The sequence below is a fragment of the Penaeus vannamei genome, chromosome 15, assembly GCF_042767895.1.
Source record: "Penaeus vannamei isolate JL-2024 chromosome 15, ASM4276789v1, whole genome shotgun sequence".
Taxonomy (NCBI): Eukaryota; Metazoa; Arthropoda; class Malacostraca; order Decapoda; family Penaeidae; genus Penaeus; species Penaeus vannamei.
In genome coordinates, this window is record NC_091563.1 from 37,272,731 (window position 1) to 37,297,730 (window position 25,000).

The 25,000-nt window shown below is 33.6% G+C and overlaps 3 protein-coding genes across 7 annotated transcripts in view; 1 reads left to right on the top strand and 2 right to left on the bottom strand.

Annotated features, from left to right (window-relative positions):
• Kap-alpha3 (karyopherin alpha3) overlaps positions 1 to 5,930 on the bottom strand; it is a 21,141-nt gene extending 15,211 nt beyond the window's left edge. For 2 of the 5 annotated variants that reach the window (XM_070130714.1, XM_070130713.1), the window contains exon 1: positions 5,798 to 5,930. Coding sequence is in view for 2 of the 5 variants with exons in the window: in XM_070130709.1 (XP_069986810.1) it covers positions 4,865 to 4,936 (72 nt within the window). In the remaining 3 variants the exon portion in view is untranslated. Of the gene's footprint in view, positions 1 to 1,519; positions 1,676 to 4,864; positions 5,040 to 5,797 lie in introns of those variants that run through there. The other 3 variants (XM_070130709.1, XM_027383512.2, XM_070130711.1) reach the window with 2 other exon arrangements.
• Positions 5,860 to 14,168, top strand: LOC113830314 (G kinase-anchoring protein 1). Its single transcript, XM_027383513.2, has 7 exons — positions 5,860 to 6,021; positions 9,177 to 9,359; positions 9,554 to 9,748; positions 10,115 to 10,258; positions 10,563 to 10,703; positions 11,076 to 11,240; positions 13,381 to 14,168. The coding sequence occupies exons 1-7, from the start codon at positions 5,860 to 5,862 to the stop codon at positions 13,420 to 13,422; spliced, it is 1,032 nt and encodes a 343-aa protein (XP_027239314.1). The 3' UTR covers positions 13,423 to 14,168.
• A 6,301-nt stretch (positions 14,169 to 20,469) lies between these two features.
• The window catches only part of LOC113830301 (uncharacterized), a 10,692-nt gene continuing 6,161 nt past the window's right edge, over positions 20,470 to 25,000 (bottom strand). The window contains exons 6-9 of the mRNA XM_027383507.2: positions 24,736 to 24,968; positions 23,780 to 23,973; positions 22,878 to 23,007; positions 20,470 to 22,619 (exon numbers count right to left, since the gene is read on the bottom strand). Of these exons, the coding sequence (XP_027239308.1) occupies positions 22,455 to 22,619; positions 22,878 to 23,007; positions 23,780 to 23,973; positions 24,736 to 24,968 (722 nt within the window). The 3' untranslated portion in view covers positions 20,470 to 22,454. The remainder of the gene's footprint in view (positions 22,620 to 22,877; positions 23,008 to 23,779; positions 23,974 to 24,735; positions 24,969 to 25,000) is intronic.

The window sequence follows — 25,000 nt, forward strand, 5'->3', positions numbered from 1 at the left end:
TATAATAAAATGAAGAAGTTTGGTTTAGGGAAGAGGGAGAAAAGTTTCTCTGACTTGTGAAATAATATATAGGTCATATTTAAGCCTTGGGCAAAATTTTAATTAGGTTCAGATTTCAGGTTAGTTTCTTGTGCATAAAATAGTACAAATACTTACAGTGGCATCTTTTTCCACATTATTTTTTGCATACAAAACATCATGAAATTCTGCTTGATTTAGAATTAGTATATAGGCCTTATAATCCATAATCTCCAACTTCTGTTTTGTTTAGGCTCTTTTTTTTTAATATCTAAAATACGAGTCTTGGATGTAATTCCTTTCACATTCTTTTGTTGTCCGTAATTTCTCACCACACAGACTCCAGGAACTTCATCTCACGAGAGAGTGGTCCTAGGTTCAAGAATTATTTGTAACATATCATCCTTGCTAGACCAGAAAATTACTCTTTCATCAGACTACATTTTACATATGAACTGCGCACAAACTGATCATCTATTTCTAAAAGAACGAGGGAAAGGCAAAGGAAGTGGTTCTATTATTATGCCGACATAAATAGTAACAGAGCATTGTGGTCTGTTTGTGAAGGATGTTAATCATAATGCAGAAGTGATATCAAGTACAGACTATAAAAAGGGTATTTTATCTGTAACTAAAAATAGCATTCTATCCACTTCCTAATCCTCTTATCTATAGGATTGGAGAATATGAAGTACAAGCTTAACTAGATAACAAACATGCTGCTTGATATTTTTATAAACGTAATCACCAAAGATAGTATTCAACCTATGTTATCAAGTTACCCTTAAAAAAATATATGATTAAGGGAAAAAAAAACTTACGAAGCAGAGTAATTTTTTTTTTTTTTTTTTTTTTTTTTAATAACTTTCATGCTCAAAACCACATCCCAAAACCTTTAACCCCTACGATCTGTATGACATTACGGTTCTGTCATGAAAAAATCTGGGTCGAGGGCTGGGTGACATGAACATTTTGTCATTGGGTAAAATGGCTACAGGCTAAATAACGCAAAGTTGCTGTCATAAGTGAAGGCCAGGCTGACAGACAAGACTCACCACGAGTGCACAAACCTCTTAGAGTGTAATTTGAGTCATTTGGCACTTAGAAGGGGGTTTATCATTATTCCAGTCAATAAAAGAATGTGGAGTGTAACATATATAAGCCATGACTGGAAGAGCACCGGCTCCAGGTAGGATGCCATTTCCATGCTGCGCACCATATTCCTGGCCACTGTGAATGGCAGCGCAGGTTGTATTATGAAAAATTGAAAATGATGAAAGAGTAAGATATATGACATAAGTAACCATATGTTCTATATTTTCTTCTTTCTTGCACTGAGTTATTACTACATAGAGAAATGATATGGAGTCTGTGCAAGGAAAATAAGCTATTTCCATCTGGATAAAGAAAATCAAAAGACAAATATAGATATTAAAAAATTGTAAAAAAGCTAAAAAGTCTACACAAAATAACTTTCTAAAGGGGATGCACAGAGTCTCACCTCAGCTCATTGGCATTCGCACATGTGAGGCCTACCCACAGCATGCCAAGGATGGTGGCTGCTTACATAACCCAATGCTCATATTTTCAGCACCTTGACTTCCGTGATGCAACCGGATCCAACAGGTTAATAATTTATTGTCTGTACATACTGTTTCTGCTGAAAATAATCACCATCAAGAGTCCAGAAAAGGAATTACCAAGCCCCTGCCTCCCAAAAAAAGTTTTTACTGTGATAGTCATTCTCAAAACAAATTGAATAATGTCAAATTATTATTCCCACAAAAAAAAAAAAAAAAAAAAATTATATATATATATATATATATATATATATATATATATATATATATATATATATATATATATATATATAACTTAAACTGGATTCTGAATATATTTATGATATTATTTTAGAACTTCAATTGACTTTTAGGTGTCAAAGAGATGATACTGCCACGGCTTACTCTTACATGAAGTAACTTTTAACATTCCAATCTTTGGCACTTAGGCAAGAACAGACTCTTCTGAGTAAAATGTTTTTAGTGTAGTCCTTCGTCTTGGATATAACCCCATCAACTTTCAATCATTTCTGAGTAATAGTGAAATGTGAAACTACCTTTTGAGTAGCTGGTATCAGCGAGTCAATAACAAAGGTAATATTATTATAATGACTAAATGATGGGAGCAGGATGGGATTGATAAATTGGAAATAAACTACACAAGTGTTGAAAATATACAAATTTAAAAACATGAAATATCAAAATAATAATAATAATAATAACAACAACAACAAGTAACATGATTTAGAATATATTAAGTAATATGGCAGGGTAAAAATATAATGAAAAAGTAAAAAATGGCATGTAATAATCACACATAACACACCCAAGGAAACAGTGACTGACATAACCAAGTCCTGAAATAGTTTAGGTATATATTCTTCTGGATGATGAACAGGTCACTGACCAAAAAGAATATCGTACTTTTACCTTCCATTTTCAAAATTGTAAAGAAAAGTTTGGGACTGTATTCAATTCAAGCACTTTTGAAGTGCACAACACATCATGTAACATATAAAATGGTTTTATAAATACAAATCTAGAATAGATCTACGTCTATAATGCAATGAAGGTTGTACTGATCCTGAAAAGAAAAGAAACAGAAAGAATCTTGGACTCCTTAGGCAAAGAAGCAAAGGAACTGTTGGTAACAGTAAGAAAAAATGTACATAGAAAATGCAAACCAATAACTAATATGCATACAAATTTGCATCTCTATCTAAACAGTTGTATTTCCCTAAAAAGGGCAGTCAATACTAAATCCATTATCTCAAACCCAAGACATGTACTGCAAGTCAGACTCTAACATTGGATGCAAAATAGAGTAGGCGACTAAACTCTGTAAAAATCACACAAATCAAATATATCCACCTAAACAGGCTACAGGATACAACATGGTGAAGAGCCCATTCCATATCACAACAGTAACATTCGTCTTCCACTCTTACACATCATTTCCGAGTCATTTCTTGTACTGTGATATTGGATGTCTTCCTATATATGTAGCACAGGGGCTCATGATATTTGTTATCTAGAGCAACACACCCTCCAGAGGGTCCCAAAACCAGGATATTATGTGAACCCAAAATAAACTGAACCTAACTTTTCCTACCTTCTAATTATTCTTTAGACAGGGAAGGCAAGCCACTCCCCCCCTGTACCCACCTTTTTAGCACTTCATACTAATTAACAAAAAATGTACATTAAGAACTTCGGGGGTTTTGTGGACTGAGTCTCTGAGCAGTGATATGCAGCGGATATTTTCATCATTGTGCAGTATATGAGGCCAAAGCAACTATACCTGTGTTATTTATGACTATTTCATATGTTCATTAAGATGGTGGTGTCCATGTCCCTCTTTTTCTGTGTGACACTCTCAGTAACATTAACCGAGCTCATAACAAAATGGATTACTAGGAAATCTTTACATTACTTAATATAAGGTGGGTGTCTCTCCATCTTGGGAGGGAACCGAAAACCCTGTAAGGTATTCCTGGGGCCAAAGTCCCCCTTCATATCTGCTAAAGCACTGTGTCCAACAGTGATATTCACATCTGGTAAACATGTCTTTCCCCATTTTGTTTACTTCATGTCACCCATTCCTATTTGTCTCAAGATCCTTACTATAGAAGGCCAGCTCATGGTAAATGTATGTATATATACACATATGTGTATATATAATATATATATATATATATATATATATATATATATATATATATATATTATATGATAATTTACATTTCACCAATCAAAAAACTTTTTCTTTTCTGTCTCCTTCAAGCTTATCATACCTCAAGCTTTCAAATCCACCCAAAGTGACACCCGAGTCTCTTGCCACTTGTAAAATTCTGTCTCTATGAATTATAAAGCCCTTGCAGACTGTGCTGGCAATTTTTCATCCAATAAGAATCCAGCCAAAGCTCTATTTTGCTAAAATACATATAGTAGATGTTTGTTGACCTCTGCCAGAGCACAGCAAGCCATTTTGGATATATTATTTGCAACACAAAAGAACTTATTTTTTTGCAATTGGAAACAGAAATGCTGCATGTGCAGAGTAACATACAAATATTTGATTTGTCACTTCCATACATTATCTACCATCTTAAAGATGATGTTTCTTAACAAAAACTGATTCACACTTCCCAGGAAATACCCAATAACACAACCTTTAATAAAGAGGAAGCACCTCATCCACCAGACAAAAAATGGGAAAAGTATGCCATCATGTACGTTATATTCCTTTCCAATTGTAGGAAAGGATTTATTTGAAACATGTGAAAGGCTCATATAAAAATGCAATTACATTCATGAATCAGTTAGCATAACCTAGATCCCTGCAAAAGGAACTTGATTTATGTCAAGTTCATCAAGACCATTAAAACCTATTTCCGCGCAGCAAATATCTCCTAAACACATAGACCTTCATTTACGAGAAGATGAATAAAAGACAAAGGAAGAGGGAGTGATTTCGGAGGAATAACGGGATCCGGAAAGCAAAAGTAAGGAAATAGGGCGGAGGGGGAGAGGGACGGGAAGGGAGGCGGTGGCTGGCCGCGACGGTGAAGGACAGCCAATTCACTTCATATTGACCACTCTTTCACGCTTCACTTGATTACCTCGAAACACCTTCATGGTATCCGAGTTTGCTCTTTCAGAGCCTGCTATTTAATTAGAAATATCTACAAAAGTATGTACGCATGATGCTGACTATTGCGACAGTGTGAACTCCATCCGAGCCAAACAACCCCATTCATAACGTCATCAGAGGCGGAATAACTTACATCTTGGTCCTTCCCTTTGTTCTTGAACACTCCCATTCTATTCTTGAATTGGTCATTTTGTTGTTTTTCCATTTTAAAAGCGTCTCCAATGGTTAATTTGACTAAAACGCGTCCGGTGTCCAGGGAGGCAGACACCTCGTGACGTCAGAGCTCACCAACTACTCGAGGGATGTAAGGAAACAGCTGATTGGCCGGTTGTCCTCAAGGTTCTTAATCCTCTTTTCTCGTATTCATTTACGGACACACATTCATGCCGCCTTAATTTTCTTGCAAGTTGTATTCATTACTTGAGTAAGTTTATTTTCATTAATGCCTTAAAATTGCGTAAAATACTCCTATATATAATGGTATCTGCATGAGCACAGATTTGTTTACAATCTTTTGGGCCAATCAGAGGATAGCTCTCAAACGGGTTGGGAAACTTTGGCAGAACAGCTTTTAATTTTGTCAAAAATTTTCTTTTCCTGCAATTTCAAGTACTTTTTATGCCTTTTCCTTTTTCAATTATTTCGACTTCAGTAATGCTAACTCTTAAGCTCGGAAATATTTACATAGATAAATGTTATAAACTATTTTATACGCTGAGAGTTTTTAAGATTATTCTTAACATCATGTTATAAAGGACAAATTATCGCTTAATAATATGATTAAATACTTTTCGTATTAAATAATCTCTTCCTCGAACTGATCCTAATCCCATGAACAAATTATTATCCGCTAATCGCAAACGAGAATGAAAAAAGAATCCCGACCAATATTCTCGAAACATAATACCCATGAAATAGCAAAAATCCCCTTCCGAAAAAATGAAACAATAATAAAGACAATTGCAATAAATCCATAAAAAGAAGGCAATTAGCGTTTCCACAGGAAGTATTCCCCAGAACGACAACCCTTCCCCAACTCGCGTGTCGTTCTGGGAACTGTGTTTACCTTCCCCCTCGACGTGCAGCCGGAGCACCTAAGTCTCCTATCAGTCACAGAAATTTTCCATAATGTCGTCTCGTTTTGGTCTCCTCGCCGTGGATGTTGAGCCCGGCGAGCGTGCCAATAAGAAGAAGCAAGATAAGGCCAAACCCAAGACGGACGAGAAGAACAAGAAGGCGGTCAACAAGAACAACAACAAAAAGAAGAAAAATGGGATTGATGAGAGTGTGGTAAGGTTTTGCAACAGATTAATAATTGATACTGAGTAATGATACGAGTGTGGAAAGGGATTGCAACAGGAGATTTACGATTCGAAAATATGAATGGGACAGGAATTGTGAATGGGGGCGAGGGCATTTTCCGGGGGTCGCCGCGCAGGGCAAGATGTCCAAATTCACTGATAAGATAATGCTATTCAAACGACTCCTCTAATCCTTTCAGTTGCATGGGGAATATATGAATGGAATATGCAGAATATACCTATAAATGTTATCTTGCATTATGCTAAAAGAGGCTAGCATTGTTAGAAATTATATTTTGGGGGTTGACTTACTGATTTTACAATTGATTACCCCTTTCAATGTTCTAAAGTCAAATGATTGTATTTTACTGGTCCAGTGAGGTATATTAGAGAAGTATTTCATGAAATATTAGGAAAATAATTTAGGTAACTGAATTATTTCAGGGATATGCAACATTATTATGAAATAATGTTGACAGTGTAACAAGAATGAAAAGTACATGCTTATTATTATATATACATCATTATACAACAGGATTGACATATGCAAGTATGATATTTTTAATACTGATTTGTTTATTTCGATATGACTATCAATGTCACAAAACTCTCAAGAACTTTGGTTAATTCTTTACAGTATGGAATCATTAATGTAAGTGAAATGAATCTAATGTTCTTTCCTAGTGCAAATCTTTGGATTTTCAAGCCCTCCACCCCTGCAATAGTGGGAAATTAGGCTTTTGGGTAAGGGGGGAAATACAAATTGTTTAACATGAATTTGATTTCAGCCTATTGAAAAATAAAGATATAAACTATGATTTTGTCACTATTTTCTCACCCTCATATACCATGATCATGATTACCTCAGTACCTTATGGTGTTGTGGCAGAAGGCTCAACAATATCCACTGTTGATGTGCTGATTGAATATGTGATGATGAACATGCATATTTGATCATGAATCTGGAAATGTCACCAATGTAGATCTAGTGCTAGAACCCATACAGCAGTCACACATTTTGATATAAGAACTGGCTCTAAACTTTGTCAAACAGTCATGCTTTATTAAAACTATAAGCAACGCTGAGCTATTGATTACATTATACATTTTATTGGGAATTATGAATTGCATAATTAGGGATCTAGATTTTTTCTGCCCCGAGTAGATGGCTTCTTATTAAATAAGTACATCATTTTACACAATTGCATCAGTCAGTTGTGATTTACCAGTAAAGGATGAAGGCAAAAGGAGATACAGCAAGTATCATATTTCTAATCCAGAGAACTTTTTTATTTTCATATCGTACAGGATAGGTAATTTGTAAAAAATCGGATGTGATCAGGTTTTTTAATTCTTTTACTGCCTGTCAAGTAAGTCGCATTACCCCACACTAAAGCTAATTTGCCAACTTATTTGAATAAGAGTGCAAACCTTGACATGCAAAAGCCTGATTCTGCCTTCACACTTACTTTTTAGGATATTCCTATCTAGGTATAATTGCCTCTTAGCTCTTGGCTGCTTAGCACAGTTAAAAGATTTCTCTGTATGAAAATGTAATTGAGTACATATCAGAAACCTAATATCCGTATTTATTTGTGAATCACACTGGTATCACGCAAATAGGAAAAGGATGTACTTTGTTGAACACTTTGATGATGGCAATGTTGAAAAGAAATTCAGTCTTTATTGACAGTAAACTTTTTAAAAGTAAAACTTTATGATAAACTTGACAACTAAAGATATACTGATTATCTTTTAGCCAGTAGAGAAAAGTTTAACGTAAAGAAGTTAAAAACAAAAAGATTTACCAGTAACGAAAAATTACTGACATATCCTTAGTCAGACTGTTTATAAAGTAATTGTTTGTACATAATAATTCCAATCTTTTAAGCTCATCAACAAATACTAGCATCACATGATTATAGTAAATTTTATTTAGTAAGATGTTAATCTGCCCAGCAATCATGTGATGACAAAAGTATAGAACATCATCAAGACCAAAATGCAGTAGCCAGAGCATCTTGAGTTGGCTTATCATCAAGGACAGTACTGAACATCATCAAAATAAAGGACTCGGATGAATACGCTGCCATTCTTGCTGCTGTTATGGTAGTGTGATTGGCTCTGTTCCTGCTAATACCAGTAATCAGGGACCAAAGCAACTCACTGATGTAGTAAAGACCCATAGGAATTATCAAGGATGATAATTATTTACCTTTACTTAATATGCTTTATGCATATAATCAGCTCTATTTGTATGTATCTTTTATCATATCAGTGAAAGGCTTGGTGTCTTTTATGTTTGCAGTACAATATGTTACCTATTTCAGCAACTGTGTTAGACTGTCTATGTCCAAATAAATGTACATACAATATTCAAGGAAAGTGACCATATCCCTGTAGCAAGTTTCAAATTGCTTTGTGTATGCAGTAACAAAGATCATGACTCAGTCAAGAATACATGTTAATTTGAGACTAGCAGTGTTGATTGAGGAAAGAAACGTGATTTTGACTCATACTTAGATTAGTCCTAGTTTGCATGATTATATGGAAAGTACTCACTCAGCAGTATGCAATTAAGTTATAACTAAAGAACAAAATCATATCCAGTAGCTCCTCTACACCTTGAAGGTAACTTTATGAAGGAGGGGATCCTAGGGGAAGGGGTCATTTTAATTCATTTAAGAAACTGACAGTGGGTATAGTCATCTCCTTCACATGCACAGTAAGTTGCAAAATGTATGTTTCACTTGCACTACCAGAGCACAGTTAATGGTTTGATTTTTTTTGTGTGTGTGTCAACCTCATATTATGTTTTAGTAGCAGTACAATCAAAATGATGTAATACACACAAAAGCAGATCTATAACAGTATTTTTTCTCTTTTTTATTTGTTGATAAAATAAGTATGTTCACATGCTTGCTCAGAATATCCAGGGGGAAATATATACATACTATATTCTACTAAAAGTGGATATGTACTTTTTAAAGCAGTGCAAAATCTTTCAATGTTTATTCACTGTATTACAGTCTATTATTTTATTTTACGAAGTTTGTAGTGCATTTTGTGGGTCAGCTTTGGTGACTGCATAAGACACCAAGAACAAATGGAAATGCTTAGTTTTTAATTCACAATCAATCTCAGTTGCAGTTACAGGCAATGGCCTTTGGAACGGGCAAAACAAAAGCCAAAAAGAAATCAAATAAAGGTGGAGATACAGCTAAGAGAGAAGGAAACAAAGGAGATCCAGTGAAAAAAGAAGCAAGTAAAGTCAATGGCGAAGATGGGCTGAGAGTGGACGAGGAATGGCAACGCAGGGATGATGAGGTTTGAGCTTGATAAGTTTTTTATGTACTGTATATGTAAATATTTAGGTTTCATAGGCGTTGTTACTGATTATGCTTTATTGTATTTATGTATATTAATAGAAAAAAAAAATTGATTGATTTTCCTTGCACTCCATGAGCACTTTGTAGTATAATCCATAACTTTTGTTTTAAAACTTAACTCCCTTTTTTCAGTTTGTCCGTGATGAGAATGAGCGAAGTCTACGGGAAGCTTTGATGCTCTCCAAACTTGACTTTGAAGAGAAAGAAAAAACCTCTGCACAAATTAAGAAAGAACGAGATGAGGGAAAGGGGGGGAAAGTGAAGAAGAAGAAAGACAAGCCAGTTACCATGTCCTTAGAACAGTTCAACAATCTTACAGTAGAGCAGGTAACATTTCATGTGCCGAGTCCTGTTAGCAGCGGTATTCATCCTACTACAATGAAAGTATCCACCCATTTCCTCGTTTTAGAAAAATGCTGATTTTATAGTTCTTTTCAGCTACAGAAAATAGAAAGAAAAAAAAGTAAATCTCTTAAGATTTATTTCAGGATTATAAAAAATTGCATTGATTTTAAGAATATATGTGAATAATCATATGCCATTAATATTTTTAAAAGGTGAAATATGTAAGTGAATGTTTTCTCATTCTCTGCAGGTATGGATTATAAGATATCTTGATAGGGATTGAAAATATCATTGCAGTTGCTTCATATTATATGTATTTGAGACATCACACAATATCACATTTTACAGTTAGCAAGAAAAAATGAACCAGAAGTGCAAGAACCTCCTCGGAATGAAAACGAACACAAATTCTTCGATGACCTCGAGGAAACCACCCGAAAGACCATGGAGAGAGAAACAAGAAAGGAGAATTACAAGGCCACCGCAGGACAAGTAAGAGCCTGTGTTTTGCATTTCTCTTTGGTGTTGAATTTGTATTTAAATTTGGGCCCTTAGCTTCATCTTCAACTAAATGTTAATGATATTTGATTCTTTATACCTAGAAGAGAAGGCTCCTTTAAGAGAAAAACTATATATAGATTTTATTACACAATATACTAGGGGATTGCGATGAAATGTTTACTCATTGTTGCCTTTTTGTAACTCAATAGTTGTTCTACTGAGAAACACAGAAAACAAATTTTGTAAATATTTTCAAAGTAGATAAAATATATTTCATTAATACATCTCCCCTCAGTTTAACCATGCAATGCGCGTGTCTGAGTATGAAGCTGAAATTGAGAAGAGAGACTTTGAGATCCAAGCACTGAGGCTGGAGGTCGAGTCTTTGAAAAATGACCTTCAGATGGTGAAGAGCAGAAACAAAAAACTGTGTGAGGTGAGTATTTCCTTTTTATTGTTATGTAATTCTGATGATGTCATTGGAATATGCCAGCTACATCCTCTGCATTATGAATTTGTTCATTTTCATATAATCCTTTTTCTGCACTTTCTCTGCACTTCATATTATGCAAAAATCAGGAGACTACATTTCAAGACTAGGTCTTCAGACAGGTCTCTTATTAAAACAGTAATTTAGGGGCTATTTGACAGTTAAATAAGGTTAAAAAGTAGTGTCCTAATCCTGTAAAAGTAATCAGCAGTGTGTAGACACTAGCCAAGGAGGATTTCTCATGGCTGCATGTTATTTGAGTGTTCAGTGTGCAAAGTTGAAAGAAAACAAAAAAAGATATATGTATTTATTCAACAGGTTATTTGTTCAGCTGAAATGAAGGCCAAGGCAGAACTAGTGGTTGAGCTAGATAAGATGACAAAAGTACGAGAGGAACTTACCCAGGAAGTCGGAAGCCTTTCAGCCCAACTGGAGCAGGAGAGATCCAAAGTCAACCAGCTTACGTTGGATGTCAAAAAACAGGTACATATTTTGTAATTTGAAAAGGAAAAAACTCATCAATTTATATCTAAATATATACAGTCGTTTATATCACCAGCCAGTTATTTTTTTTTTCTTTCTTTCTCTGTTTCACCATTTGGTTACTATACTATGGATCATTGATATGTTAAGGATCCTAAATGTCATGAAGTAAAGCTATTAATGATTTAGTTATTGGATATTTGGGTACTTGTGTTTTCTATATTTTCAGTAATATTTACATGTTTAAATGTCAGTGTTATGATTTAAATACCTTTTGTTAAGGGGGACTGTGATATTCAAAGTAGTTTCAGACATGGGTGTAAAATGTTCATATAATATCAAGGAATCATTCCCAAAGAGTATTTCATCATGTGCAAAAGATTTATATGGTTATAGTGGGAGCATAGCAGTTGTGGACTTTTTAAACAAGTAGCATAAAGCCTTTTTTTTCTGAATTCATGCACTAAATGCCAGAGTGGTAATCTTGTCATGTTTAGGATAACAGAGAGACTCAGCACATGACGTGCATCTTAATTACCTGCAGACTTTGAGAGAATACAATCGTTTGTGATTTTCACACTTATGCTGCCTTGTTTGTTCTTCCCAGGTTAAACTCATCATGGATGATAAATAGAACAAGAGAAAAACAGACAGATACATCATGTGTGAAAACACTGGTAGAAAAAAGTTGACATATTTATACATGTCCACTAGTACTCTGTGACTTAGGCTATCCTTTATAAATTGTAGTAGTTTGAATATTTTGATTACATTGCTACATTAAAATTTTGTAATAGGAAAGAAAGAAGAGGGATACAAGCATGTCAAATCCTTAAAATGTTTTATCTCCAATTTAATAAATTTTGTGTTTATTTAGTTAAAGAAAATCTGAAATCACTTAGATTTCCTTGGACAAACAGGGTAGATGGTTTCTCATGTTTGCTATTGCCAAATGTTTGTATATTATTGAAAATATGAAACATTTATGAAATAATAAGGGAAATGTTTTAAAAAATCAATTAGGTTTAACAACACATGTCTTATAAAGACAAGGTACCATTCCATGATCTTTTAGGAATTTCAGAAGACTTTCCTTTTGTCAGTAAAGATATCAACTGACCGTTCACTACTGTAAACTAAACACAAAATGTTAAATGTTAAAGACACCATGTAATTTCTAGTATTGTCCTGTAAAAGGGTGTAAATATTATGATATTCAGGATAGATTTATGCAAAACAGGCACTGGAAGTACATAATCATCTTAATTTTATTAATTCCCAATAGATATTTTTTCACTAATTATAAAAAATAATTCTCCCATGTTAACCCATTGGTTCCAGATGCTTCACTGCCATCACGTAGCACAAAATACAAGCATAAGGCTTATTTGAGTGGCCACACTGACAGGTGTGCAAGTTATAGGCCATTTGCACACAAACACTCATGTGCGGTGACAAGACTCCATGCCTCCCCTTTGCAGTCATATTCTCTCTTTTTCAGCATAAGCATTTTTTTTTTTTTTTTTTTTTGCCATTTTCTAATGTCTATATTTGCCATTTGATTTGCTTTATCCAGATTGTAATAGACTTCCTTGCACAGGTATTTCTTAACTCAGGGTAGTAATACTAATAAGTAACATTTCATCCTTCCTCTCCCTGCCCTATACCATAAGTTTTCTGTAATACAACCTGTGCCACCAATCAGGGCAGCTTAAAAATGGACCCTGAGCATGGAAATAGCATCCTTAATGGCTCACATATCGTACATTCCACACTTGTTTATCAATGGTAACAATGCATAAATCCCCCTCCAAAATGCCAAATGAGCAATCACCCTCCAAGAGCTTTGAGTACTCATGGTGAGTCATTCCTATCACATTGGTCTTCAGCCGAAATGCTCATAATATCCCAGACCACAGCCAGATTTTCCCATGTTCACGTCACCTGTCCCACAAGCCATGTCACCCAGATTGTAGGGTTAAGGAAAACATTTTTTCTAAAATGTTAATCCATGCTGTGTTTGGATTTTCATAACAAGAAAAGAGATGCACTTGAAATGTTTACCCTTAGCTAAAGGTTTTATTAGTTTCAATGTTTTCCTTTTTTCCCCCATCTCACAATAATTTTTTTTTTTTCACAGGGTAAAAAGAAACAGTCATCAGAACCAGCAGGCAAGTCTTAACAAGGGATCATGAACACCTTTACACCGTCTCAGTTTTGAATAAAGAACTTGAAAATGTAATGCACTACTTCCAATAAATGATAAAATAATGTATTAAAAGACATGGTAATTATCAGATTTTTTGCCGATAGAATACCATTAATAAGACCTAAGCAGATTTGAGTTTAAGGAGTACAAATAATAGTAAGAAGTATAACTATTTTTTCATCTGTATTCTTTATGATGTTTGTAAACGGTTGCAATCTAATTGAAATATTGAATTAAATATGGGAGCTGCTGCAATTTTTTTTTTTTTCTCTCTCTCTGATTTTTAAAATAACTAAATACACCCCATTTCATATAGCTCTAATGGCAATGGAACTTTGTTAAAAGTGTTGAAATAGTAGTGCATTTTTAATTTGTTCCAGTAAAGTTGTAATCCTGTGTTTAATACCTTTTATTCAGTTGCCAATACTTTACCCTTAAAAATTAAAAGAATCAATATACTCCTGTTTGATTCAGTAATAAAGTAACCAGATGGGTTGTTCTGCACAGTGAAAATGTGCAATTTTCATCCTGGAAGTCAGTGCATGTTTTGATTTTAATGTTTATTGTTTTTGTTTTGTTTCTATTCTCCCTTTTTAAGAAAAATCACAATCATTCTTATTTACTTGAATCTGCTATTCTAAAAACCTGTGATACTTGGAATATAGGACACAAAAAGATATGTCTGTCTGTCTACAGTCAAGTAAATCCAATCCAAATTACTTATCTTTTATTTCCCTGTAACCTTCTGTAAAGAATATCCAAAGTCATTAGCAGATAGTTGTTGATAATTATAAATCCCAAGAAAGGTGTTTCTGATTAGAAAAGTGTCTTCTTCTTTAGCTTGTACAATAACCATGAATATAACATTGGTAGTAATGTAAAAGGTTTGTATACAGACATTTCCATGCTTCCAAAACTGAAACTTGATGTTGCAATACTGCATCATCAGTATACTTGCTGTGTATGATCAGGAAATCTAATGACTGGTTGGATCTTGTGGAACAAATATGAGACTTTTCCATAAAAATGATTTGACCAGTAAATCCCCACCTGACTAATGCTTGCAAGATTATGAAAGATATCACACGCTGCTGAAAACCATGAAGGAGTCAAGAACCTTTACTGGGGAAAATTGAAATATTCTTCCATTCATATGTCTTTATCTTACAAAGTAGTACAAAAATTCAAGGATACAAAAGGAGACAAATGTCCTTAAATATTAAATATAAAATAAAATAAAGCATTGCTCCAACAATCAGCCACCAAACCCTTCATTCATCAATGGAGATTCTTATATATGAGAATGAGTGTTCGGCAAGCTTACAGCCTCCATAAAAGGTCTGTGACTGAACATGGAACAAAAGGAATGCTGAGAAATTACTTCTGATATGTTTACAAGTATCCACATTTTCTCTTCTTCAACAAATGTAATCCATAAATCAAAGCAGAATCGTATATTCAGAATAAATCTCGTGGTCAGTTGAGATTATAAAGTCATACTGAATCTAGAAAGAAAAAGACCTCTGAAGAAAACTTGGCTTGCAAACCCAGCATTGAAATACACTAGTATCCTCTCTGACAATATTACAGTGTATTACATATCAGACAATGGTCATTACATATTTACTACACCTAGCACCACGTGAATAAATGCAAAAATATGTAAAACAATTCCACAGCATTTAGTTAAGCTTGTGGGATTCTGGCTTAAAGGCAATAGCATATAGTACAAAATCAACAAGAGCTATCATCATGGAGACTACAGTTGTTTTGCATACAAACTCTAAGGTCAACAGTGACAACTCGCACAATGACTAGTTCAGAAGAAAAAGGTTAATTCAAACTTAATATAAGTATTTGCTAGAGCCAATTTTCCTTTTGCCGATCTGGCATAAAGAAAAAAAAAATCTATTCAAATCATTAACCCATACAACAGGTATTTGGAGGGTGATGGGTAAAAAAGAAAAAAAAAAAAAAAAAAAAAAAAAAAAAAAAAAAAATATATATATATATATATATATATATATATATATATATATATATATATATATATATATATATATATATATATATATATATAATGCAAAGGAGTCTTCTGCAGTAATAGATTTCAGCTTTTTAGGTAAAAAGCAGTTTATAAGTAAAAAAAAATAATAATAATAAATAAAATAAAAAACAGCAGGTACACATAATTTCAATGCTCTTTGGTCCAGCGCACAGATTTTCTTCTTTTGTTGTTCCAATAATAGATGCCTTTGTTTCTTCTGCTGACTGTGGTTTTGGTTCCCAATTCTCTCCACTTATTATGAGAATGAAAATTACAGATTTTAGTAATTTATAAAAAGCACAACTTTCTACTGTATTCCTACATTGTGACAAAGTATATACATAAAGCTTATGCTTGTTTAAAATAATTCTTGCATCACATATATGAACCATTAATGTCATACACAATTCCTGTGAGAATGCCACCAATGCCTAAAATACATTTAGAGAATGTTAAGCACTAATATTAAAACTAAGAAGTCAATATTATTCTAGAAAAGAACAGATAACCATCACATTAATTGGTGCATTATTTACATCTTTAAACACTTTCGAAATCAATGTGAGGGTCAGCCATTTTTTTCATGGCTGTATAAACAAGAAACATATAATGATAATACAAAGGAAGTCATATCACAACTGGTTTTTCACTCCCTTTTATTACACTGTTTTTACAAATCTCAGTGGGTTGCATCTTCCCAGAATGCTCATTAAAATAAGTATAATTATTGCAAGAGCGACTGAATATTAGAAATTTTTGAGAGAAACTCGCCTTTAGTTGAAGATTACTTTTTCCCCAATATTGACTTACATGATCAGTATAGAGAAAACCTTGTCAAGAATCTGACAATATAGTTCTTCAGTACTTGACACCATAATGATGTGAGGTAGTGATGGTAAGTAAAAGATTAAGAAACTTATTAAAGGATACTACTGTTTGCCTCATTATTTTTGAACAAAGGATGCATTGAAGCAGCCTTGCATGGCATGATTACATTTGAAATGAGTTGGTGACTTCATTCTCATATATGTTACTATTAACCTTTAAATTCATATACCATTTATAAATCTACATGTTATAATAAAAAACATCATGCACTATTGTCTTCTATAGGAGCTATTTCTGAAGAAATTCTCCAATTCATCAGCATTTCTAGTAAATCAGAGTTCATTATTTATTTTACAAAATTTTTGCATCTTATGTCAAGCAGCTAAAATTAATTGCATGCTTTTTATACATGACAGATGAAGGTTTCAAAAGTTAGTGATTACTAGCGATAAACCCTGAAGTTTGTTGAAGATTAATACTTATTAATTCACAACATGATTGTATTTGTATCTGCCGCTAAAAGGCTGTGACCTCTAACTTACATATGTATATCAAGATTGTTGTGAGATGTAAAAAATATACTAGGAGTTACTGCTAAATATAAGAAGTCTGTGGCACTGGGATGGAAGAGCTACTTCAAGTATGTTTCCCAGATTCCTTTGCATTACAATCCAAAATGTCTCTTGATTTATAGACACTGCTGATGAATATCCTGCAGTCATTCTTACAAAAAAGTCTATTTTTATATGAAGAAAAAAAAAAAATGGGTTGAGCAAGACTGCGAGTCAGCATCAAGAGCATTTACATGGGTACACATGAAAACTTTTTTATCTTTACCTTTTCCTTGGAAAAATCATCTATAAATCTAAAACATAATAGTAAAGGTAATTTAGAAAGTTTATTACTTACCTCTCATAATATTCTTAAGACCCTGTAAACTTCAGCCATTCATGGTAAATAAGTAAATATGGAAAAGAAATATAAGAAATATATAATATAAACATAGATTCTGTTATAATTCTATGAATTCTAAAATTGACACAAAATTATGTAAAATCATAATAAGACTACCTATAATTACCTTAACCCTTTTCCGTTTTAAGTAGTTATTTCTATTCCATTTCATCTGCTAGCAACACTTTGTCAGTTAACACAGTCATTGAGAATTATACAGATCATTATACATAATACTGTATTGGTAGTATGGTGAAACTAAAAAGCCAAATTAATTTTTCTACTACATATGTAAAAAGAAAGAGGTAACAAGGTAAAGTCTAAATCAAGATGTAGTAAATTTGTCAAATAAAACCAAAATGTTGTCTCTAAAACTTGATTTAATTTTGTTAACCCATTGGGCACGTACACAGGACACTGCAGTTCTGTTTTATTTGTTTCATTTGTACACAGGTGGATTTGCCAGCCCTTAGTTGCCAAGGTGATAACTACTAAACCTACCTATATCTGTTTACTCCATTTCTTAAGCTTTCATCAGAAAGTTTTTCATTCTATTGCTAACATCATCATTGCTAATATTACCATTTATTACAATCATCCTTTTACTATTCTGAAGTTATCAATAATAATATCAAAATACAAAGTAGGCCTAGTCATTGGCTCCTTGGTAACTAAACACTTATGAATCCATCTATATATAAACAATATGAATAAAACAAAATCATAGTGGACAGCACACTCCCAACATCAACAGGCTAAGAACATCCATAAAATTTCAAAGAATTCTAATGAACTGGTGATACAAAGAAAAGAAAAAACCCTTGGACAAGTAACCAAATCACATGTAAAATGAAAAACATTATTGTTGTACAGCTACACAGAATAATATAATTAGAAAATCAAGCTCAACATTCTGACACAAGCAGCAATACTTTTTAAAACATAGCTATTAACGATACAAAACTGTTAGTATCCCTGATTTTCCACCTACTCTTGGGTATGTGTGGCTTATCTGAATATTGCAAGGCATATTCCATCCTTTACAGGAATAAAGTCATCATCTCACAGTGAATCCATATGAATTCTGGAATGACTATCCAAGACTACCAACCCTTCTGAAACATATGGTTCTGTTCATTATTGAATGTTTTGACACCCCTCCTAATGATAGTTTTCTGCATAGCTGTACATTGGTGTATTTTGCCTACTTCATTCAAATCCCTTCCACCTTCTCCCATATTTTTTCATCTCTTTTTAAAGACAACCACTTCTTGAGCTTATTTGTGCAGTCTTACAAAATACGGGCACATGCTCTATGCAATGCTTTTTGTTTTCAAAATCACATCTACATACCCAGTGATCATGAAAATGATTCTTTCACAATGCTCAAATACTACATCTGATACCTTTACATGATAAAATGAGTAAGAAAACAAAATTGCAAATGAAGAGTGTAAAAAGATATATACATATACAAAATGATATAGTAACAATTGTAATAACAAACACCATTCAATTCTGTGACCAATGAATAGAGGAAATGGCAATGTTGCTATTGACAACTTAAATTTTTCACATCACATTTATCAATAATCCTATACAAAAAAAAAAAAAATAAAAAATAAAAATAAAGTGAGTAAAAGGGTACTTGATGATGCATGTTACAGAAGAAAATACATATCTTACATGTAACAGAGTATTTTATATACAACCTGGATACAATGAATGAGTCATTATTACTTGCATAAACTGGCCATATCTACTACATGTTCACCTTCTTTCGTTATATTAAGCAGTGTTGAAGATACTGCATGTATGGAACTATTTCCGTAATCCATGAACATATTTTGCAGTAAACAATGAGAAGTACACCTGTGTCCCAAACCATATGATATAGAACTTTTTTTTGCTTTACCAAGATGAAAAACTGGCAGGATCTGACATTTCTAGAGGTCCTAGTAACCATACTGTCACAAATATTTTTCCACATGTTCTTAAAAAAAAAAAAAAAATACATGTACCATAATTCATTATATTTTAAATCTTGTCAATATAGTTCATACATTCAAAAAAGACACCTCAAACACTGCAATATGTTAGGCAACTTCAATTTATGAGAATATTTCCAAACAAAAGACTATCCATTAAACTTTTGCGTACAAGAAAAAATAAACTTCCTGGTAGTGAGTTCCAGGAAGTAGGTTGAGTCTATGAAAATTGATATCTTAAATTTTTCTTGTAAGGAAAACTCCAAGAGAACACAAAAATAAAAGACCAACCACAGATATTCCAAATATACACACAAGTCAAAAAACTAAAGTTTGAAACTTTAAAAGTTGAGATTTGACAAAAACAAATATTTGGTAATAATCTATGCAAATCAATAAATATGCTGATTAAAGTACCTTAAAGTACCTTCCTACAAAAATATGCAAAAATAAGTCAGAAAGTTCTTAAAACAGTAGCCACAGTAAAAGGCACAGAATTTAATTAACGCTAAGTTGCAAAACATTTACATCAAAATTAGAACCAACACCATCTACACAATGGTCAACTAATGTTAGAACAGTCTAAATAAAATTTGAATGACTGCTTAACTTCTTAAAACCACAATCTGCAATATGCTACTTTTCACCAACAATGCACTTTGGGTTCCTTGGTGACGCTGCTGACTTTTTCACATCTGTTTCTACTCTTAATTTACCTGGGCTCACAGGGAAAAAACCTTTGCGTATCATAACTACTGAGTCAAATTACACACATATGACTTTGGTGATTCATGCTGGTTCTGGTTTATAACAAAATGCAGCTCAACTTGGCATTTATTAAATTACTGTAGCTACTTGCTTCATCAATTTGAGACTGATCACTGTGTTAGTATTACTTTTTCAGTTAGCCAAAATACAAAATTGAAATATTATAAATTCTCTTTGTGTAATCCAACTTTCAAAAGAGGGTGCAATGTACCTTAAATACAAGACCGTATATCATTATTTAAATCATAAGTGAAAGACTTTATGCTTCTACCCATTTTTAAACAGGTCTTGTCACCACTTATTGTCTTCCATCTAAATTTCCTCTTACATGACAGATAACTGTGATAGATATCCATCTGGCATTATTTCTGAATCTATTTACCATACTCAGCACAAATTCAGTCAAGTATCACTTGATCTATATCATATATATATAAGAAATGAAAGAGTCTTTTCTAAATACTTTACTCTCATAAAAGTAAAAAGGGGTGAAACACATGCAAGTTTTCATGATGGATTTGAGTTACAAATCTGGTACTACTGTCTGGCTACTTTTTCTAGTCTAGGCTATTAATAAGTCTGTCAGACAATGTAATACAACTGGATTTCTCAATCAATGAAATGAAGCTTTACTGTAGAACTATGAATTCTCTACAAAATACTGGCGAGAAACAAAAGTCAGATAGCAGGACCTTTCGTACAAATATGCTTATGAGCCATGAAGCTTCATAGATTTATGAAGAGGAAGCCAATCTCAGGTACTATTAAGAAGGTAAACCCCAGCTCCTCCTCAAGTTGCTACAAATTTTCTACATACACCTTCTAGGTAGAGCACTAAATACATTTCTAGATGTTAACCTCCAACCTGGTAACCCTAAAATCTACCAAGGCATCTTTAAATAATATAAAAAGTCTGCATCCTGCTTTTCTTCCAATTCATCACTCAAACAGCCAAGATAAACAGTTTTACACATTCTAAGGTACTATGGCAATATAGGGATCCTGTTGCCTAAATTCTATACCAAAAAAAAAGGCATCTACTGCATCCTTACATATACACTGAATGAAGTTTCACCTTCAGAATCTAACATTTGAAAATCATATAACTGATGTGCATATCATGAGGTATGAAGTAGAGTAAGTAATAAGAAAGAAATGGAAGCAACTGTCTATCATCAGAAGCACATAATAAATTTTCCATTACAAAACACTTGTCAGTTCATCATAATACTGACTTACAACCATTATAGCACAAGTTTTCAGGAGCTAATACTCCCATAATAAAGAACACAGAATTTACAATACCATAACTTTATGTGAAAAAAAATGCATGGACATTTCTTACATTCATCTGAATTGAAAAACACCATGTATGACGGAGATTCAATGCCCTTTTGTAAAGGACCTATCATATTCTTAAACAATACACCTCTTTTATATAAATACAATGGGCAAGGGAAAGTATACGAGAATATATGATAAATGTCTTTGAAATTCATTCTCCTTTCATAAAACATGTACTTTAAACAAAAAGTTGAAAAAAAGCTACACTGAAACCTAAAGGTAAATTGTATACCAGTCTGATCACATGAAAATTCAACTGCTAGTAAAACTAACAAATAAGAAATTTCACTATAATTTTCATCAAGCTGCCATTACCAACTGACTAGAACTTCATTATCAAATCATAATTCATAATTCACATTAATCATTTCATTCATTAACAAATATGAGTATTTGTTGTAGTTCTATGAGATTTCATTTAGAATTTCTTAAAAGTGCACATCAAATATGAAAATAATCACGACAATCACCCAATTACAAATAATGTGTCAAAATATCTTGAAAATAATTAAAACACTTTTTTCCAGACTCCTAAAATTTCAATTACACTTTTACAAAGTGCAATCCTACTTAAAAAATAATAATTGACAGCATAAACAATTCATCAAAATGAAGGCAAATATGTAGGCAAGAGTGCACTGGTAACTGAAGTATTACCTTTCAAAATCATCTCAGTAAATAGCACTATAACAGCAACATATATCACAATAAAACATATTCATATAAAACAATATAGAAAATACAATTAACATACAAAGAAAATTCTAAACATATTCAACAAAAAGGAATGCACAAGTTTCACTGAATAACACAGGATTTTTGGGGTATAATATGAGCATCATGAATACTTTTCTAAGGTATAAATCTAATTACAACGAGTATTCACATCCTTATTAGCAACGAAGAATCCAAAGAAATACCTTAAAATTCTAATTCAAAGTATCAAAATACCATACGTATCATTAAACTAATGAACTCTCGTTAATGAGACACACGCCTCAAAACTAAAATCATGTGACTTGAGAAAAAAAGAGTACCTACTAAACATACATTAAAGCCAAGGGCACAGCCAAGTCTTACACAGTGCCCTCCCGGACCTTCGTGTGCAGAGGTTCTGTCATGAGAACAACTGTTTCATAAGGTGCACATTCCTCAACATGCAGCAATGAGCACAACCATCCATAAAACCCTTTCTCTGGATCACTCACCTCACACCACCAGGAATCATATGATATGGAGATCTGAAAATAAGAAGGTAATTAAGAAAAGTCAATGATAAAGAAAGCATATGCTATGCCTAACCAACACTGCTCTGATGAAGACTTCTACAGGGTTTTGAGTATATATCATAAAAGCAATAAAATCTACTCAACAAAAAGCTAATGAAGGCTCTCCATACCCAAAAGGGAGTTTTGACAACTAAATATGGAGTTCCATAAGTGTCTAACTGGGACACACAACTTGCCACTAAGGAATAATTCTGTAATAGGGTGACTTACCTGTACACAAGCAGCATAAATGCCTAAGCCCAGAGTAAAGACAATTATCAGGAATGGATACAGTAATATGAGCAGCGGTGGGAGCGTAATCTTGGGAAGGCATCGAGCTTCTGTAACCCTTGTCAACATGCTGTTGGGTAAATTACCTTTGTAAAAAAATAATTCTATGGGCCCCTAAATATGTACAAGCAGTAAATCTATGTATAACTACTAGGAAACAGTAAATACATCTATTTTCTTTCATTTGTAAAAAATATGTAAATATACATCTTTTTGCACAAAGCATCAAAAACCACAGCTTAAACATAGCTTTAAAAAATTATCATAAATTACCAACAAAGAACATAATTGAACACAAAGTTCATGTTCTCTCTCTCCCTCTTGTTCACTCCTTCTCTCCATCTCTCCCACTCTCATCACTGTCATTTTCATTCACACAATCAGTCCTATTGACCCACTCAAAAGAGAATCTCCAGTGCCATACCAAGCCATCCACATGGCAGGGTATGAAAACATAGAATCCAGGGAAAAATCAGAATTATGGGAAACAAATTGACCACACTCTCTAGCTCTTGGCCATGGCATAAAAAACTGTTTAGGTAATGAAGATAAAAATAGGCTTTAAGCCTGTTTTTAATTGGCAATTTCTCTCCTATGACTGCAATCAGGGCCAAGCAAGTGAACCACTGTTTAGCTCGCACAACTTCAAGCAGGCTTGACCACACATGACATGAGGGGTTATTCTGTAATATTCTAAGAGACATTCTAGCCATATTGTGATGGGACATCATCCAGCATCAGTGGAATTGTCTCAGGGGAATTCACATCATACAATATCTACAGGTCTATATTAACTTCTTAACCAACTTTAATCTAACAAAAAGCAAGGCTGAGATACTGACCTATACCATGTGAGGGTTCCAAGGTAAAATGAGTAAGCCCCAGACACCAGGAAGACAAATGGGAAGCAGAGGATAGAGAGTAAGGTTATGTGCAGGCCGTAACGCAGGGAACAGGAAGGCTTGGGTTTATCAGGGCCCAAAGTTTGTGTGATAGAAGCTTCCAGATCCTCTAGTTCTTCCCGTGACAGATTTACCTGTTGATCAACAAAGAGAAACTAATTATTTTGAGGATCTATGACTGCTCACAAAGAATAATAACATTGTAAAACAAAAAAAAAATAAAAATAAAAATAAACAAAAAATGCTCATCTTCATCTCTTTTTCATAAAACATTACATATATCAATGTAACAACGAGGACTTCCCTGTCATGGATACCATAGTAAAAAAATATATATGTCCACTAATAAAATTATTATATTAATAACAAGAGTAAATCTAACCACAAGGACAAACTAAACAATATCATGTTTTTGGTATTATGAGTTTCAAGTTTACTTCTAAAATCATATAGACAACTACAACTAAAATATTTCTTAATATTGTCACTGTCATACATGTAATGATCAGGAGGATGTAAACAAACATGTTAAATGAAACCAAGTGGGACTGTGAGAAGGTGCTCCCTGTTAGATATGCCCTACCATTGGCTAGGGGATGCACCACACTAAGGGATTGGTTAGTAGGCATGAGGAAAATATACCTTTGTGACATCTCATCCATGCACTCATCCTCAAAACCTTGGTATCATAACAGCAAACTAACTTCACCTATCTAACGCATTCAAACAGCAGAGAAAATGGAGAATGAGAAAAAAAAAAAATTGGATTTCTGATCGGTGAGCAGTCTGCTGTTATGGTTCTATAAATATATCAGAGCACTGATATATGAAACAGCCACTTCCACTATAATACTTCATCTAGTTCCTCTTTTAATCAACTTATACCCCAAACTAACCTTCACATCAATACTGTGGCCTTTCTTCTTCCCACGTTTGATGGTGCCAGTCAGCGTCACGTAGGACTCCAGCCCTTCAGGCAGCTCTTCACTGAACACCACTTGGCCACCACTGCCACCACCGTCACTGCTTCCACCGCAGCCACTGGTGCCCCCAATTTCATTTCCGAGACACTTGGATCCTGTTCTCTCGTCTCCTGACTCGCCACTGTCCGACACCACTTTGATTTCTCCTGCAGCAGTAAGACATGTAAATACCCAAACT